General features: G+C 41.4%; 1 protein-coding gene across 1 annotated transcript in view; it reads left to right on the top strand.

Annotated features, from left to right (window-relative positions):
• Window positions 1–16,697, top strand: part of KLHL32 (kelch like family member 32) — a 185,667-nt gene that overhangs the window by 38,931 nt on the left and 130,039 nt on the right. Inside the window, exons 2-3 of the mRNA XM_036248513.1 lie at window positions 2,408–2,494; window positions 9,193–9,373. Coding sequence (XP_036104406.1) covers window positions 2,472–2,494; window positions 9,193–9,373 — 204 coding nt within the window. The 5' untranslated portion in view covers window positions 2,408–2,471. The remainder of the gene's footprint in view (window positions 1–2,407; window positions 2,495–9,192; window positions 9,374–16,697) is intronic.

The raw sequence follows: 16,697 nt of genomic DNA, 5'->3' as shown, positions 1-16,697 counted from the left end.
GTCCTGAAAGTTTGGATGATTTTAACTTAAGATGCTTGTTCTTCATTTGCCTGGTTATTGGGAGCATTTAAAAATATTCAGCTTTCTAGCCCTGGCCGGTTTGGCTCAGCGCTTAGAGCGTCGGCCTGCGGTCCGGAGAGACCCGGGTTCGGTTCCCGCTAAGGGCATGTACCTCGGTTGCAGTTTGTCTCCGGCCCTGGTCGGTTGTGCAGGTGGCAGCCACTCGATGTGTTTCTTTCACATCGATGTTTCTCTCTCTCTCTCTGTTCCTCTCTCTCCTTCCCACTCTACCTGAACAAAAAATGGAAAAATGTCCTCTGGTGAGGATAAAAAAAAAAAAATTCAGCTTTCCAGATGAGTTATGACATGCCAGGTTGATCCTTGAATAATGTTGTCATTAGCATTTAAGTGAAGACATATTCTGTGCAACTAAAAAGAAAATGTCTCCATTTTATAATTGAATAAAAGCCTATTTTAAAGAATCAAAAAAAGTTTGACTCTCAGAATGGTTAAGTTTTTCTCACCTCTCTGTAATAATATTCTTTTGCCATTTTAAAGTTCAAGTGACCATCTCTGTTAGTGTTTGGCCTGCAGACGATCACCTAGATTTGAAAGGAAATGGTACCAGTGAAAGGTTACTAAGAAAGTCTCTTACCTAATAAAACTATGTGCTTTGAATTATTCTCAGTCTCTGTCCTGCTCAGTCATAATGGAGCTCTTGAAAGTGATGCTCATTTTTAAGTTTATCAAAACAAATTAGAAATACATGAAAGTATAGATATCCTATTTTTAATAAGTATAATTGAAGAAAGAAAACGAGACATAACAAGACATAAAAATTATAATTGTGTGAATAATGGGCGAAATAACCTGGTGTTCTTTAACAATGGAATACTTAAGCATATTATATCTACATGAGCTACTATACCCAACTGAGGGTTTGTATCCACTATAGCAAATACTGTATTTGAGTGAGATTGGAAATCATAGCTCTCTCTTTTGTAAAAATCAGCAGAAATAGGCATAGCTTAACATATTCCTTTCATAAGTGTTTTTACCCTGTTATTGCTTTTCAAAATATAATTGAGGCAGAAGGGAGCCTGTTTAAGATTTTCCAAGTTGGAATTAATTTTGCCACTTGAGTGTGTTAGAAAGTAGGTGCTAGACTCTCTAATGAGAGCTGTAAAGCATAGTCATGGAGCATGTGCCAGACTATTCAAATAATTTAATTTTCTCTTTAGAGTTACACCAGTGATTGAAAACAAAGGCTGTGAGGGGGGCTAGAGGGCTGGGGTGGGACTAAATGAATGTATAGGCAAGGAACAGTTTCAAGTTTGATAACTTCATCCTATTATATGTTTCCAACTATACTAATCCTAAAGCTCTTCTGAGAACCTGTTTTCTATTTTCTACTAATGTTCATCCTCTCTGTGTGTTATTTTTTATCTAGTTTTCAGAAATCTGCTCCTTGAATAGAAAATCTTCTTCCTGTAGATGCTTAGCCAATACATACTTGGTTTTATCTTCATTTCATGAATATTCATGTTAGGAAGAGAAGTAAAATTGCTATAAAGGATATGTGAATTAGCATTTGTGGTTTATAACTTTGTCTCTTTATTTTATCAAATGTGAGTTTTTCACTTTGTCCATCTGATGTTTTCATTTTTACTATGACCCTTAATGTAGCTGTTCTTGGCTCTCAAACACATTTTATTTCTTAGTCCCTGAAGTTCCAATAAAGTAAAAAACTTAGACACTTACACACGTTTTGAGCTATTGTTTATTAAAAGAGCATTCAGGCCCTGGCCGGTTTGGCTCAGCGGTTGGAGCGTTGGCCTGCGGTACAGAGAGACCCAGGTTCGGTTCCCGCTGAGGGCACATACCTCGGTTGTAGTTTGTCTCTGGCCCTGGTCGGTTGTGCGGGTGGCAGCCACTCGATGTGTTCCTTTCACGTCGATGTTTCTCTCTCTCTCTCTGTTCCTCTCTCTCCCTCCCACTCTACCGGAACAAAAAATGGAAAAATGTCCTCGGGTGAGGATAAAAAAAAAAAAAAAAAAAAAAACTCCTTAGGAGCCCTGGCTGGTTTGACTCAGGGGTTACAGCATCGTCCTGTGGACTGAAGGGTTGCGGGTTCGGTCCCCAGCCCTGGTTGAGGTCATGCAGGGGGCGGCCAGTAGATGTGTCTCTCTCAAATCCATGTTACTCTCTCTCTCTCTCTCTTTCTCTCTCTCTCTCTCCCTTCCTCCCTTCCACTCTATCTAAAATCAGTGGAAAAATATCTTCTGGTGAGAATTAACCAAAAACAAAACAAAACAAAAAAAATACCACTCCTTAGGAATCTAAAGGCCCAAAGTGTGAATTTTTTCATCTCGCTCACTGTACTTTTCTTTCTAATCTTTTTATTCAGCTGGAATGCTTGCCAGTTCTGCTGCAAACGTCTAAGGCTGAGACGCGAGGAACCCAGCTGGAGAATGCCGTCTGAACGCTGCCTCAGGTCAGCCCCGCAGGCTATGTCCTGCTTGGTGTGGTCAGTCCGTCAGTGTTTGCTCTGCACATCCAGGACCACGGGCAGAGCAGGGGCGCAACGCATATTGGAAGGAGTTAAGCAATCCAGTCAGAGTGTGTGTGCCATCTCTGCTTGTACTAATCAACTCCCATGGCACCTGCCCTCCATGGCACTGTCATCTCTACATCTTCCTTGGGTGCTGTGACACAGAGCCCTCCCTCCCTCGCCTTCCAAACTTCCCCTGTGTCCTGTAGGACTGTTATCATCTCCCTCCCCCTGAAAGCTCTATTCACCTCCTGACTTCATTGAGACCTGCTCTCTCCTGAAGCATCACTTTTCTTGGTACCCTCTCAGGTGGGCACCTCTCAGTTATTTCCTCACCTCTCAGGTATTTGGGGGCTAGGTAGAGAGAGTGTTGCCACCCTGGGACATTGTTTTGCTTTGAGATCATTACTCCTCAGACTGGTTGTTTGAGAAAGTAACCGCAAAAGGAACTAAGATTTGATTCTGAAGGTGGTGCTCTTCCGCTGTCGCACCCTCTCCTCTCCACTGCTGTCCGGGTCATTTTCCTCCGTTCACTGAGCATTTGACACCTGGCTTTCAGTCTTCTTTCTCATCACAGATCCTTTACAACTTCCCGGTGCCCTCAATGTTTGCATGGAGCATCTGTCTAACTTCATGACCTTGGATCTTCACCCTGCTTATCTCCAAAGACCTACTCTCTTCACTGAGCCACCCGCTCCCGTGGTCACACCTTGGACCTTGCATCCTCGGTATTTGTTCTATTTCTGAAACCACAATGTCAACCACTTTACTCTTACCGGGACCACTTCTCCTTCTAGCTTGCCTCTAGATAGCTCCAGATACCTCCATCATGGTTGGGATCTCTTTGCAGTGTCTTATCTCCTGGCCCTGCTGTTTTCTATTAATCCATTGATCAGTTCTTCCCCTCATTTCCCTTCCAGTCCAGTTGAGATTCTACCATGCTTTTATATCCCTAATTTCTCTCACTCTCTGCATTTTCAATGCATTTGCCTGACAAAATCTCAATGCAGATGAGCTCAGTTACCTACTTTTCCATGCCTACATGGTCCAGTGGAAGTAGAGATTAGTTCCACTAAATCTTTAGATTCAACAAGCCCCAAATACCCAGAGTTTTAACATGTTTCTGGTCCACTTAATCCCTCTCTCCTGCGGTGCAGAGGGCAGTCCTTTCCCACAACTGAGTCCAGCCCTGCTTCTGTGTTTTAAATTCTGTCTTATCTTCTCAGCAACCTTTGACTGTGGATTTTCTCTCAACCATGTTCTGGAGACACAGCTGTGCTTCTGTTACCCTCTCTATGGAGATGAGTCACTGATTTGCACTTCTAGACAACACTGCTTGCTGAGCTCCAGGTGTTCTACCACGTCCTCCCCTGTCCTCAGGGTTCTAGCCATTCACATTCTGCGTGAGGGCCATGCTCCTTCCTGCCATGGGACTGTAAGACTTGCTTTTCTCCTGCCTGGAAAACTCTTCTCTCTCCTGTTTGCTAAAGCCCAACGCCCCAGCTGTATTTCTTCAGGGAGGCCAAATTATTTGATTAATATGTGACTGTCTTGCTAAACTGAATGTTCCACAAGGGGTGCAGCAAGTTTGGTTTGTTCACCATTTCATCTCCACGACCTAGCACAATACCTGGCACAGGATGCATAAATGTTTCTTGAATGAATAAATGAATGAATAGAAGGAAGGAAGGAATGAAACAAAATTATTAATTTTAGTTAAGTTTCTTCATAGTCTTCTTATTTCTTAATCCTTCTGTAAGTATATTCTGTCTTCTTTGCTTATTATTTTAACCATTGCTGATTAATTGTTAGCATTTATTTTAAAGTATTTACAAATTATAAAGTGTTCTATAAAAAATAAAATGAAGTTTTATTATAAGGTCTTTTACTTAAGTAATTAGGGTTGTTTTAATATTAATGTATTTAATTTTTATACAAATATTTTTACTGTGGAAATGAAGTTATTAGGGTATTCACTTCATAGTTCATCAATAGACTGGATTGAGACAACCATGAGTAATTCTGGTACTATCAGGTACTTTGTTTGGTCTTTTGCTTTCTTGTGTAGTCTACTTTAAAATGAGGCTCTTTATGCTACTTGATTGCCTTTGATATGTAAGTACATAATTCCTTATTGGTTGCCTTACTTGAAAACCACTTGTATATTTTTATAAATATAAATACTAGCTACACATTGATATAGAAACTGACTTGAATTTTTAAATTAGAAATGCAGGAGGTTTATATACCAAACAGCTGTTTGGAATTTAAATCTTGAAAACTGACTGAACTCACTCAAAATGTATGCTATGAAAATTGGACTCTGTGAGATGTCTGTGATCAAAAATGTTAACTCTACAAACTTGAATTAGTGATTTGCACTAAAGCAGTGCTTCACTGTTTGGAGGGGAAAAGGGAGACCATGTCATGAACATCACATTCTGCATTTGATTTCCTTGGTTTTGCCATCAATTTCAGAATGAAATTTAAAGACTTGAAGTCATGAATGGCCCTGTTCCCTAAGACATCATTTATTTATCTTCCTGTTACTGGATGCTGACATATGGCCAATAAAATGGTTGCTCCCTGGCATCACTTAAAAGCAATCTGCTGCTTAGGGAGTCTGGGGCTTGCCCTGTTGTAACCTGGAGTCTGGGCCTGGTGTGGTACGGGAACAGCCGTGCTCATTGGCAGCCTGACAGGGTGCCTGATGCTCTTCTAGAGTTCAGGTGGAAAGAAATGAGAGACACGTCTCCCTGAAAACTTATATACTGTCTAATAGAACCATAGTGCAAAGCGTATTTATAATTTAAATTTTTCATGGAGTCACATTTTTTAAAAAGGCAAAAAGAAACAAATGAATTTGAGCTATATAGTTCATTTAATCCAGGATATCCAAAATATTATTTCAATATGTAATCAATAGAAAAATATGAATGAGATATTTGGGAATCATTTTTTTTATATACTACATCTGTCATGCGGTGTGCATTTTACACTTACAGCACATCTCGGCTAGGTCTGCCCTCACTCCGGTGGTCCATAGCCACCGTGCAGCGGCTGTTGTATTGGACAGAACAGTTCTAGGGGGTCTCCCAGAGGAAAGGCTGTTGAGATTGCTTTGGGGAAGCCAGTCACCCTCTGTGTTCACCTGTGAATTTTGAAATGGCAGCATTACTTACGTGGAAGACCTTTCCCAGTTCTAGGATGACACTCAGATCTGTGTACCATTGGGAAATGTGCTTCATGTTTCATTCTTTCTCAGTAATTTAGGAAGTTTTAGGAATATGCTTTTCCTTCCTTCTTTGTTCCCCGAATAATGGAGGGGCATTGCTCCAAGTTGGGAGGTTTAGTGTGCTGATTTAGTATAAGTTATAGATGCCAAGGGAGCCATTTGCAAGCATGTGTTTCCTCCCCATCTTAATGTGGACATGGTGCATTATAGTCTTTGTTTCACCTCCTCCTGGTTTATGATTATTGACTTCAAATGGGCCTGCCGTCTTCCAGCTGTGTTCTATCCCACACGTGCCTTAACATTTAGAGGGCTGAGGTCTTTTACAGATTTACATCAGAGACTGAGTGGGAAGTTACTTTCAAACTACAATAATGACTTGTTGATTAATAGACATTTATTTCTTGCCATATTTTGTAGTATTTGTTTCTGCTTTTAAGAATTCCTAACACATTGGTTCCAAAATATTTGGAATCTTGAGCCAAGTTTTGCCTTAAATATTTAGCATGCTGTTTTCTTTAAGCTTGAATATTTCAAACCCAGCTGAATGAACCCATGAGATTGTGCAGCATCACAATTGTTTCTTTATTCTTTGTCAAATGTCAGCTTATAGCTGTTCTTTCCTGGCAAGGTTTATTCGCTATCAGTTGATATCTGAAATTCAAATACAGATTCCGTCTTAATAAAAGGACATGAATTGTGACACTATATTTGGAAAATGAGTAAGGAAACCTTTTAAGGCAATTATTTTAATATATTCTTCTGTTCCACTACAAATGACATTTCAAAATACATTTATTAAGCATTTAAGGTGATATTAAAAAGGAGAAAAGTTATAAGAGTTTCAAATAAATTTTTAAGCTCATAAAAATCTATTCTTTGGTCTAAAACTTATCTTAGTTATAGTGCAAAGATAAATGTTTTGAATCATAATTTCAAACATTTCTTATCACTATCTTATGTAAATACGTTCACGTATATTATTTTAAAAAGGCAACTTTGATTTTGAGATTAACAATGCATAATACTTAATAAATATAAAATTACTGTAGACCTTGTGATTTTTTCCCTTGTAATCATAAATTCTTGATATCTTTTATAATCACTTTTTAAAAATCTTTCTTGTTTGTTTTTTAAGCAGGAGAATGAATTTACATTATTGTGTCCTTCACGAATAGTTTCTCAAAATGCCTGATCTTGGACCTTTGGTTTTATCTGTAAAATAGAGACAATGATAGTACCTGCCTCATAGGGTTGTTGTGAATGTTAAGTGAATTAATAATAATAAATCACTAAGAGTAATTCATAGAATATAGTAAGAGCTTCGAGTTTGTAAAGTATATAAAAATGTTCTTTTATTTAGGAGAGATTTCCAAAAAGCATTTTTAAAGTTTTACTTAGCTAGTACAGTATTTTTGTTACTGTTGTATTCTTTATTTCTTCAATCAAGCCATGCTAATTAATCTCCATTTTAGACTTTGCATAGAAATTTGCAAAAAGTTATTTATGCTTCTGAATGTGGTTTTCAATGGCTGATTTAAAAAGTCTGCAAGAACTAGAGCCACTGGATGAATCTTCAGTGGCAGTGACCATTTCAAAATGCACTGCCGCATTTCAACTGAGAACAATCCCCCCACCTTCCCACGAGAACATCCTGTATCATCGCCCCCTGTCAAGTTTTTATTTCTTCCAGTAGTTCTGACATTTCTGAGGCTCCCCAGTCAGAAATGCCCAGTACAGCTCACTGGCTGCACTCAGGCATTTCACAGGAAGCATGGCTTCACCTTCAGGTGGTATGATTCGTGCTAAATCTTAATCCATCAGCCAACTGGCACCACAGACTGGGCAGAACCCTGTCAAAGAAATTAACCCAGCAGACTGGGCCAGTGGTTACTCCCTAAACCACCTGAGCGACTCTTTCACACTCAGAGGGAGGGAGTGGATCCAGGGGTTGTCAGGATAAGAGAGACGATGCTCAGTCATCTACATGATATCTTTACACAGCTTGACAGAGAGTCACAGGCTTGAAACAGGGGTTGGGGGCCCTTGCTCTTGTCCTGGGTGTCACTGATGACTGGCGCAGCGCACCCACCTTAGTCCAGTACCAGCTGTGAGAGTGCAGAGCACTGTGGAGATTTTCATACATTTAGGCTGGAATTGTTCATAGCTGTCTACAAATGCAGTTTGCATTTTGTATTTATGGTGTTACTTTTATATTATTTTAGGAAGAGCTGGGGTTTCACCCAGGAGTTTTGAAAGGGCATGGGAAGAGTATTTAGAATGGGGTAGGGGATGAAGGGGGTCAAGTTTCACAATGGGTAGATTTAGCAACTTCAAAAAACAGAACAGAAAATTAAATTGTATAATCATTCCCACAGTGATCACATATAGACATTGATGGCTGAAATTATAGATGTATTTTACTTTCAGTCTTAAATTTTTTTTCACTTACAGTGGCCTTTCTTTAAATGTTTATAATTTCCTAACTTTAATAATTGGCAGCTATGGTTTAACTAATTGCTTTTTTATTTTTCTAATCCTCACCCAAGGATATTTTTCTATTTATCTTCAGATAGAGTGGGAAGGAGGGGTAAAGAGAGAGAGGAAGAGAGGGAGAGAGAGAGAGAAACATCAGTGTGAGAGAGACACATTGACTGGTAGCCTCCTGCATGACCCCAACCAGGGCCGGGGATGAACTGTAACTGAGGTACATGCCTGTGCCTTTGACCAGAATCGAACCTGTGACTCTTTGGTCCTCAGGCGGACACTCCAACTGCTGAACCAAATTGGCCAGGGATCAACTAATTGCTTTTTACATGGAATGGTCACTGACAGCCTTGTCTTCTCTAACCCACCTTTGCTCAGTTTTATCTGTTAATGGGGTACTGTGTGCTGTGGGGGACATGGTGACTCCCTGAGTCTCCGGTGAGTCAGGCCTGTCCCACAGGTTCTGTGCCGGGTCAGGGCATGGCCGTGATGGCCTGCTGGGCTTGTGTTATCCCCACACCAAAGTACAAGGCCAGAGAAGGAGGCAGGGAGTTTGGGAGGGGCTGTGGAGGGGACAGCGTCCCCGCAGACGTGCACAGTGTGATACACTTTCGCTCAGAGCTGTCCGCACGCTGAGGGACAGGCTGAGAAGCAGAGCTCACGGCCCCATGGACGGGGGTCCACGCACAGACACAGGTGGACACGTGCTAACACGATTCAGAAAGAGAAGAACCCTGAGGGGTAAGGAAAGAATTCTAGAAAAGGAGGCCAAGAGCGTGGCAGAGAGAAAGCAGATGGGGACCAGGAAACCCCGCTGCTGAAGTGCGCAGGCGCCCACTTGCCTGCGTGGTGCTGCGGGCGCGGAGCGCGGAGCCGGGCTGGTGAGCGCCATCGCTGACCTGCCTGATTGCTGTCCTTCTAGTATTCAAGAGATGCTGACAGGCCAGAGGCTCTGCCACTCGGAATCTCACAACGACAGTGTCCTGGCCGCGCTGAACCAGCAGAGAAGTGACGGCATCCTCTGCGATGTCACGCTGATCGCCGAGGAGCAGAAGTTCCACGCTCACAAGGCGGTCCTGGCGGCCTGCAGCGACTATTTCCGGGTGAGTCCGGTGCTTTGTTTCTCCTAAGGTGTCAGTTAAACAGAGGACGTAAAATTTCCTGACGTGTCACCAGCTAATTAAATGATAGTGCCCAGAGTTGTGAATGCTGAGGCCCTTCCTGGGCAGAAAGAGACTGGGGCCCTATTGGGATCCTCCCTGGCTGGATATCCAGATGTCCCTCCAGGGGCACCTCCAGACCTCTCTGCGGCTGGGTTGAGGGGCATGTGATGTTTGAGGGGCATGTGATGTTTGACGGCCACAGGAAAGTGTGTGACAGTAGTGCTTCATCACAGGGTGTGGGGCAGGGGCAGGATGCTCTTAGATTTAAGAGCAGGACGATCTGAAAACAATTTGTTAAAGCAGGCAAAGTTCCTAAAGATGTTCAGCGCTTCTGATTCTTTGTTTTCTGTGCATGTCCGGGTCTGAGTGCTTTCAAGTATTTGCCCCAGGGACAGAGATGCGGTTGGCTCCTGGGCCTTTCTGGTGGACATGTGGGTCCATGTGGCTGAAGAAGACATGTTGTCTTGTTTAGCAGACTTTGGAGTTTGATTTCTAGTGGCTAATGAGATATGGTGACATGTTTATTGTTGTTTTTTAAAGATGAATGTGTACAGTATCATTATAACTAGTTAAATGCCATCTGTTGAGTATTTCCTGTGACTCAGGTGGTAGAGAAAGGATTTTATGTGCATATCTCATTTAATCCTCGCAACCCATTTTATAATCACATACATGTACTCTCAAAAGCAACATTTTACATACATGGAAACCGAATGTTAGAGATTAAGTAATTTGTGATAACTCAGAGGTTACGTAATAAGTCACACGGTTCCTAAGTGGAATTAGCATCCATGCCTGACTCTTAACTAACGTGCTGTTTTACCTCTTACATGGATATAAGAAGGAAAATCTTGAAAACCACTAACCAGAGTATTTTAAAATATTAATTTCTGAATATACATTATTTAATTTTCTTTTCAATGTTATTTTGGTTAGTATTTTCAAAACATAACAGCATACAATCTCTATATAAATGAGAATATATGAATATATATATGAATTTTTGAAATTTCCCTTATGAAAGACTCAAAAATGACATAAAAACCAACTTAAACCCATGGCCAATTTGTTGGTTTGATTTGTATAGTTTCAATAATCTTGTTTTTGATGATTAAGAGACAATATCAACTGTACTCCATTGCAAACCAGCAGTGAAAGAGAATTTTCAAATATGCTAAATCATAAAAGAAAGACTTTTAGAAAAAGTTTTTTAAATGTGGTGAAACTTAGTAATGTAGAGAATAAAGAGGTAATTATTTAAAATGTCTATCTGAAATTAAAAGTAGGGACAATTCTAAACTGTAGAAATAAAGCAGAATATATGAAAAGTGACCTTTCTTTGCATTAGTATAATGATACATTTTATACATGCTTAAATGGTTGGGCATTAGTCTTCCAGAAAGGTTAATCAGAGGGCATTTCAAACAACCTACTTTGGATTGCTATATGTAACACGGGCACATTATACAACAGGAGTTTTGTCTGTCTGTGTACCATAGTATAGCCCTCTTGCTGCTCTCCTCTGAAGTCTCCCCTGACTGGGTTTTAATTTAATTTTGGGAAGTGGTTTGATTTTGTGCATGTGAGCGGGTGCATGTGTGTGAACGCAAAAGATTTTACTTGTTGGCATTTAATGTGTTTGCAAATATGGACAAATATGGACAGTGGTATGTTGCAAATGTGTTTGTTGCTACTCCCACTTTTTCATCTCTTCCACCACCATGACCCTGACACTCTGGTAGGTTAGACAGAGTGCCTCCTTTATAATACCTGTGCTATAGCACCTGTGAAGATAGTTTTATTATTCCCATTCTGCAGATAAGGAAGCTTAAGTGAGATATGCTTAAATAACCTGCCCAAGGACTGCCAGATATTAAGGAGAAGACCTGATTTCCACATACCAGAGCATGTCTCTTTGGGTACCCAGTGTGCTTTTACCACTTAACCACATGTCCTGCTGGATTCATGCACACTTCCTTCATTTTGTCGCCTGTTTGTGAGAGGAGAATTAAGTGATTTGTGTATTGATTGTTTTGATCGATAAACCAAGACAAAGTTGAAGCAATTGGCACGCCTCTTTTCTAAGCACCGTGCTAAGTGCTGAAGTTCAGTATTTACCCATAGCTTGAGCCTGTACCATGTATCTGTTGTTAGGTTTTGTTGTGTAACAAACCACCTCAAAACTTAGAAGTTGTATAATTGCTCGGTCGGTCAGCTCTGCTGATCCATGCTGGATTCATTCTCAAATAAGCGGTTAACTGGAGATTTGGCTGGAGGCTGGATGATCTGAGTTGGCCTTGTTCACATGTCTGTGGTTGATAGGCTCTTGACTGGGGTGGTAGGGGACATTGGGCATGTATTTCTCATGAACAGACCAGCCTGGGCTTTTTCACATGACAAGACTCATGTGAAGAGGGCAAGACTCAATGCACAGGTACTTTTCAAGCTTCTGTTTGTACCATGTTCACTAATGTCCCATTCATCTAGAAAGTCACATGGCCAAGCCCAGAGTCAGTGTAAGAGGTGTACCAAAGGCTATAAATGCAACAGGGGGAAGACTTTGTGGCCATATTTGCAAACTACCACTGTCAAGAATTGTCAAAGATCTCTGACGTACCCTACTTGCAAGCCAGGACTACCACAGTTTCATACATGCTGGTAGAAACATAAGACTCCTCAATCAGAGACAAAGGACAGTTTATTCTTCATAGCAACAGCAGTATCTGAAACTGAGCTTCCTTGTACCTCTTCCCCAAACCCCAGTTCCCACACGGTGACAGGAAGAAGGCCAATTGCATTATAGGAGAGGATCATTGAGCTTAGGGAACCCAAATCTTTTATAATGGGTAGGAAATATTGTTGTCCTTTGCTCTGGAGAGAGACATTATTATACTTGACAGTAAGCATACTAGACTGTATCTTCCAGGATTGGATGCAAAACTGCCTTTTGCTCCAAAGGGAGATACTACTCTGTCATTCAGAGTTGTTTGTTATAGAAACATCCTTAAAAGGAGAGTTCAGAACAGAGGACAGTCGGCGCCTCACTCTCAGTACATGCAGAAGTGCAAGAGACCCATGGAGAACTCTCTCCCAACAACTACGTGCCCAAACTAGAATTGTGTTTGGCTTTCTCGGGTCTTATGCATTGCCACACTGAAATATCTGGAAGCAGTATCCTGTCTTAGTAATTTCTGTGTCTTTCACAAGCTTTATAACATTTCCTCAGGCTTAGTAAGTGCTCAATTAATATTTATTAAGTGAGTGAAGAAATGTTTCCTAATTGTCATAGGATTCACGTATATTTCCATTCTTAATATCCTGCATATAAAATATGTAAATTATTCATGGACCACTTCTTCTAGTGTGATCTGTTCCAGTTAAGGACTTTGACAAATATAGATTTTTGTCCTCTGTATTCTGATACCTGGCAGCTTATTTTGGAGCTAAAGTAACTGTTCTGCTTCAGGAGAGGGGGGACTGCAGAAGTGAGGAGAAGGCCCAGGTTTTTCTGCAACCTGTTCCTTTACATTGATTTGAGAGTTGGTATCAGCTTTTCTTGATTAAGCTGTGAGTAATGAGCAGTTGAGCACAAAGTACTGTGACTTCCTGTTATCATCAATATTTTAAAAGGAAGGGTGAAAACAAATCATTCAGCCAAGTAATAATGACTTTTAAAATAATTAAAATGAAGGTTAATATCAGTGGTGTGGGCACAACGTGGCATCTGCCACATGCTGTAACTGAGTCGGACCAGGGACTTTTTTGTATGAGTGGAAAGCAGTGGTGGAAGGAAGGAATGGAAGAGCTTAGGAGCTGGGTCTGATTTTGAACACGTCGGCTCAGACGGTATCTCTCTGTTCATCATTGTTTCTCCCAAATAGTAGGTGCTATTCTAATTAATATTTGCATGGTTATTTACCCCCTTTACTACCTATTCTTTGATCATAGAATGTCAACTTACTTCTGTGAACCTAGGTTTTTTCACGTATGAATAGATTATTGTAAAGCACAGCCCTCAGAATGGCTTGATCCAGAGATTTCACTGAGATAAGATGTATAATGCACTGAGCCCTGAACCTGACACACAGGAGACCTTCAGTGAACATTAGCTGTTTCACTCTTTGCGATTACTGACCGTGCTCTGCCTGCTATTTGTGGGAAAAGAGGAGAGTTCATATTTAGGCTCACCTGATGACAGATGCATTTACCTTTTGGTGGGTCAGAATAACTCTTTGGTTGCAGCCTTTAGTATCATCTGAATCTGTCACCCTCTTCCTTGTTATGTAGAACATTCCAGTAGCCATGTGACTTTTCTCCTCCTTTGGCTGGCCCTTTGCTAACCATTGTGCAGATGACTGTGTTCACCTTCACTCCCTGCTCCGGTCTCCTGAAGCTCCCCTGTCCCAGCCCGCCAGCCTGGAGTGTGTCTCCACGCTGTCATCGTCAGCGTCCTCATCTCTGTCCTCCCACCTGTCCGTGTGACGTGCAGCCAGACTGCTCTCTAAACACACTCTAGTCCCCCGCCTGAGGGCCTGTCCACTTCTCAGCCTTGCTAATGACTGTTTATTCCACCTGCAAACTCCTGCTTTCTTAGTCTGCCCTGTGCACCTGCCAAGATAGATCACAACCAACAACAGGTGTGAAGTCCTTCACAAAGGCTTCACCCTGGCCATCCCCCTAAATTCATATTCAAGGCCCCCTTCTCTGAAACCTTAAAACTGTAGTTGGTCTCCCTCAGGACTTAAAGATAAAAATGCAGTCTACAGAACAGGAGAAAATATTTGCAAATGTTGTATTTGATAAGGCATTAATATCCAAAATATATAAGCAATCTTTGCAACCCAATAGCAAAAAAATCCAATTAAAAAATGAGCAGTGGAACAGAATAGATAGACGTTTTCCCAAAGAAGACATACAGATGGCCAACAGATCATGAAAAGGTTCTCAACATCACTAATCATCAGGGAAATGCAAATCAAAACCACAGGGAGATATCACATCACATCTATTAGAATGACTATTATCAAAAACATAAGTGCCAACAAGTGTTCATGAGCATGCAGAGAAAAGGGAACCCTTCCACACGTTGGTGGGAATGTAACTTAGTGCAGCCACTATGGAAGTAAAAGAGTATGAGGGTCCTTGAAAAGTAAAACTAAAACTACTGCATATGATCCAGCGATTCTACATCCAAAAGAAATGACATCAGGAACTCAAAGAGGTATCTGCATGCTCATGTTCACCGCAGTATTATTCATGATAGCCAAGACATGGAACAACCTACGTGTCTGTCCATGGATGAGTGAATAAGTAAAATGTGGTTGTGTGTGTGCATGTGTTTTTATAAATAATGGAATATTATTTACTCGTTAAAAAGAAGAGAATTCTGCTATTTGCAACAACGCGGATGAACCACGAGAGCATTGTGTTAAGTGAAATAAACCAGACAAAGAAAGACAAATACTGTATGACCTCACTTATAGAGAAACAGTAGAGCGGTGATTGCCAGGGGCTGGGAGTGGGTGAAATTTGTGTCCTTGACAAAGGTCACAAATTTCTAGTTATAAAATGAGTAAGTCCCGAAGAGCTAATCTATAGCAGGGTGACTATTATTAACAAAACACTGTATTGTAGACTTTAAAGTTGCTAAAAGACTAGATCTTAAAAGTTCTTCACGCACACACATACACACACATATGAAAAGTGAGGTGATGATGTGTTAACTGACCTTATTGTGGTAATCATTTTGCATTATATATGTGTATCAAATCATTACATTGCATACCTAAACTTACACAATGTTATGTGTTAATTATATCTCAAAAACACCAGAAGAAATTTAAAAAGGAATGAAAGGTTATATATCCTGTGTCAGAACTCTTTGCACCAGTAACATCTCTGAAAGGGACTGTACTAGCTGAGGACTACTTCGTCAACATGCTGTTGAACAAAACTGAATGAGGATGATCGAACCAGAGGCAGCAGGGGAGTTAGGGGCCTTCTGTTCTAGAATGTGTGTGAGAGGTGGGGACCAGTCAGCTTCTTAGCCTCCTCCCTGTGCAGTACCTCTGACTGGGGACATAAACGTGGGCAGTTCTGGGCTGTAGGCCACCCTGGGCCCTGGAGGCTGCTGTTTAACATTCACTGTCTCCATCTCAAACCTCCACACACGCCTACACTTTCTGGCCAAGGAAGCAGATGTCTTCGCTGTCTACTGTAGCTGCGCATATGTGACGGTAAAGTGATTCAAATATGACATTTCGGAAAGTTAAATATTTGAGCATCATTTCCCACTAGAGTCTGCGTGTGCTCTGCCTATGTGAGTTTTAGTTCTGAGAGAGGACGATAAAGCCTATGATAAAAATAAAGATTTTCTATATGTTCATGATCATACTCTTTAGTCACTATTTGATGAAAATGGACTAGAAGGCTATTAAATGAGTACATAATATATAATTAAAGTAATTTTTTTTTAAATTCAATAAGCACTTGTTACATACCCCCTATTTGCTAGACACAGAACCAATTCATAGTCTGGTGGGAGATGCAGGCGGGTGAACAAGTCCCTACAGTGCAGTGTCATCGGTGTTAGGGGTTTGGGTTGTGTTTGGGCCTTGAGCCCTGTTTTTATCCTCTTCCTCTCTCTGGCATTCGCGTCAATAATAACAGAGTCGCCACCATTAATGGTGTGGTTACTGTGCTGTGGGCACTTATTTTAAGTGCTTTATGTGTACCAGCTCATTTTGTCCTCTAAAGATACCTATAAGGTAGGTATTATTATTATTATATACATTTTAAAAATAAAGGAAAGGAAATCCAAATTTAAATAATTCACACGAGGGGCATGAAGAGCAGCTGGGAAGAGCTGATGAGGCCTGACCTAAGCAGGCGCAGATGGCTGGGGAGAAGAGGGTGTGTGAGGCCCCGTTTGGGGGGGAAGGGGGGGACGTAGGAGGTAAAATCCACAGGACCTCATGATGAGGATGAGGGAGCGGGGAGACTGAGAGTGAGTGAGGCTCCTGGCTTGAGGATCAGGGACAGGGGAGCAAGGGGGCGCTCACACTCACCATAGAGCTGAGGTCTGGAGGGTGCTGGGAAAAGAGAAGCTGGGCAGCATTTTGGACACAGCCCTACCATTGCTGAGGACCTGAGGTTCCCCGCGAGGGGTGGAGCCGGAGCCTTTATCTTTTCTGATCTGCATCCCCAGCACCACCACAGTGCCCCGCCTCACCAACCCCCTCCCCAGAATGTTCCCCCTAAGAAT

The sequence above is a fragment of the Molossus molossus genome, unplaced genomic scaffold, assembly GCF_014108415.1.
Source record: "Molossus molossus isolate mMolMol1 unplaced genomic scaffold, mMolMol1.p scaffold_m16_p_8, whole genome shotgun sequence".
NCBI classification, from domain to species: domain Eukaryota; kingdom Metazoa; phylum Chordata; class Mammalia; order Chiroptera; family Molossidae; genus Molossus; species Molossus molossus.
Note: the sequence above shows the minus strand (reverse complement) of the source record. Positions and strands in the feature narration are given on the sequence as shown.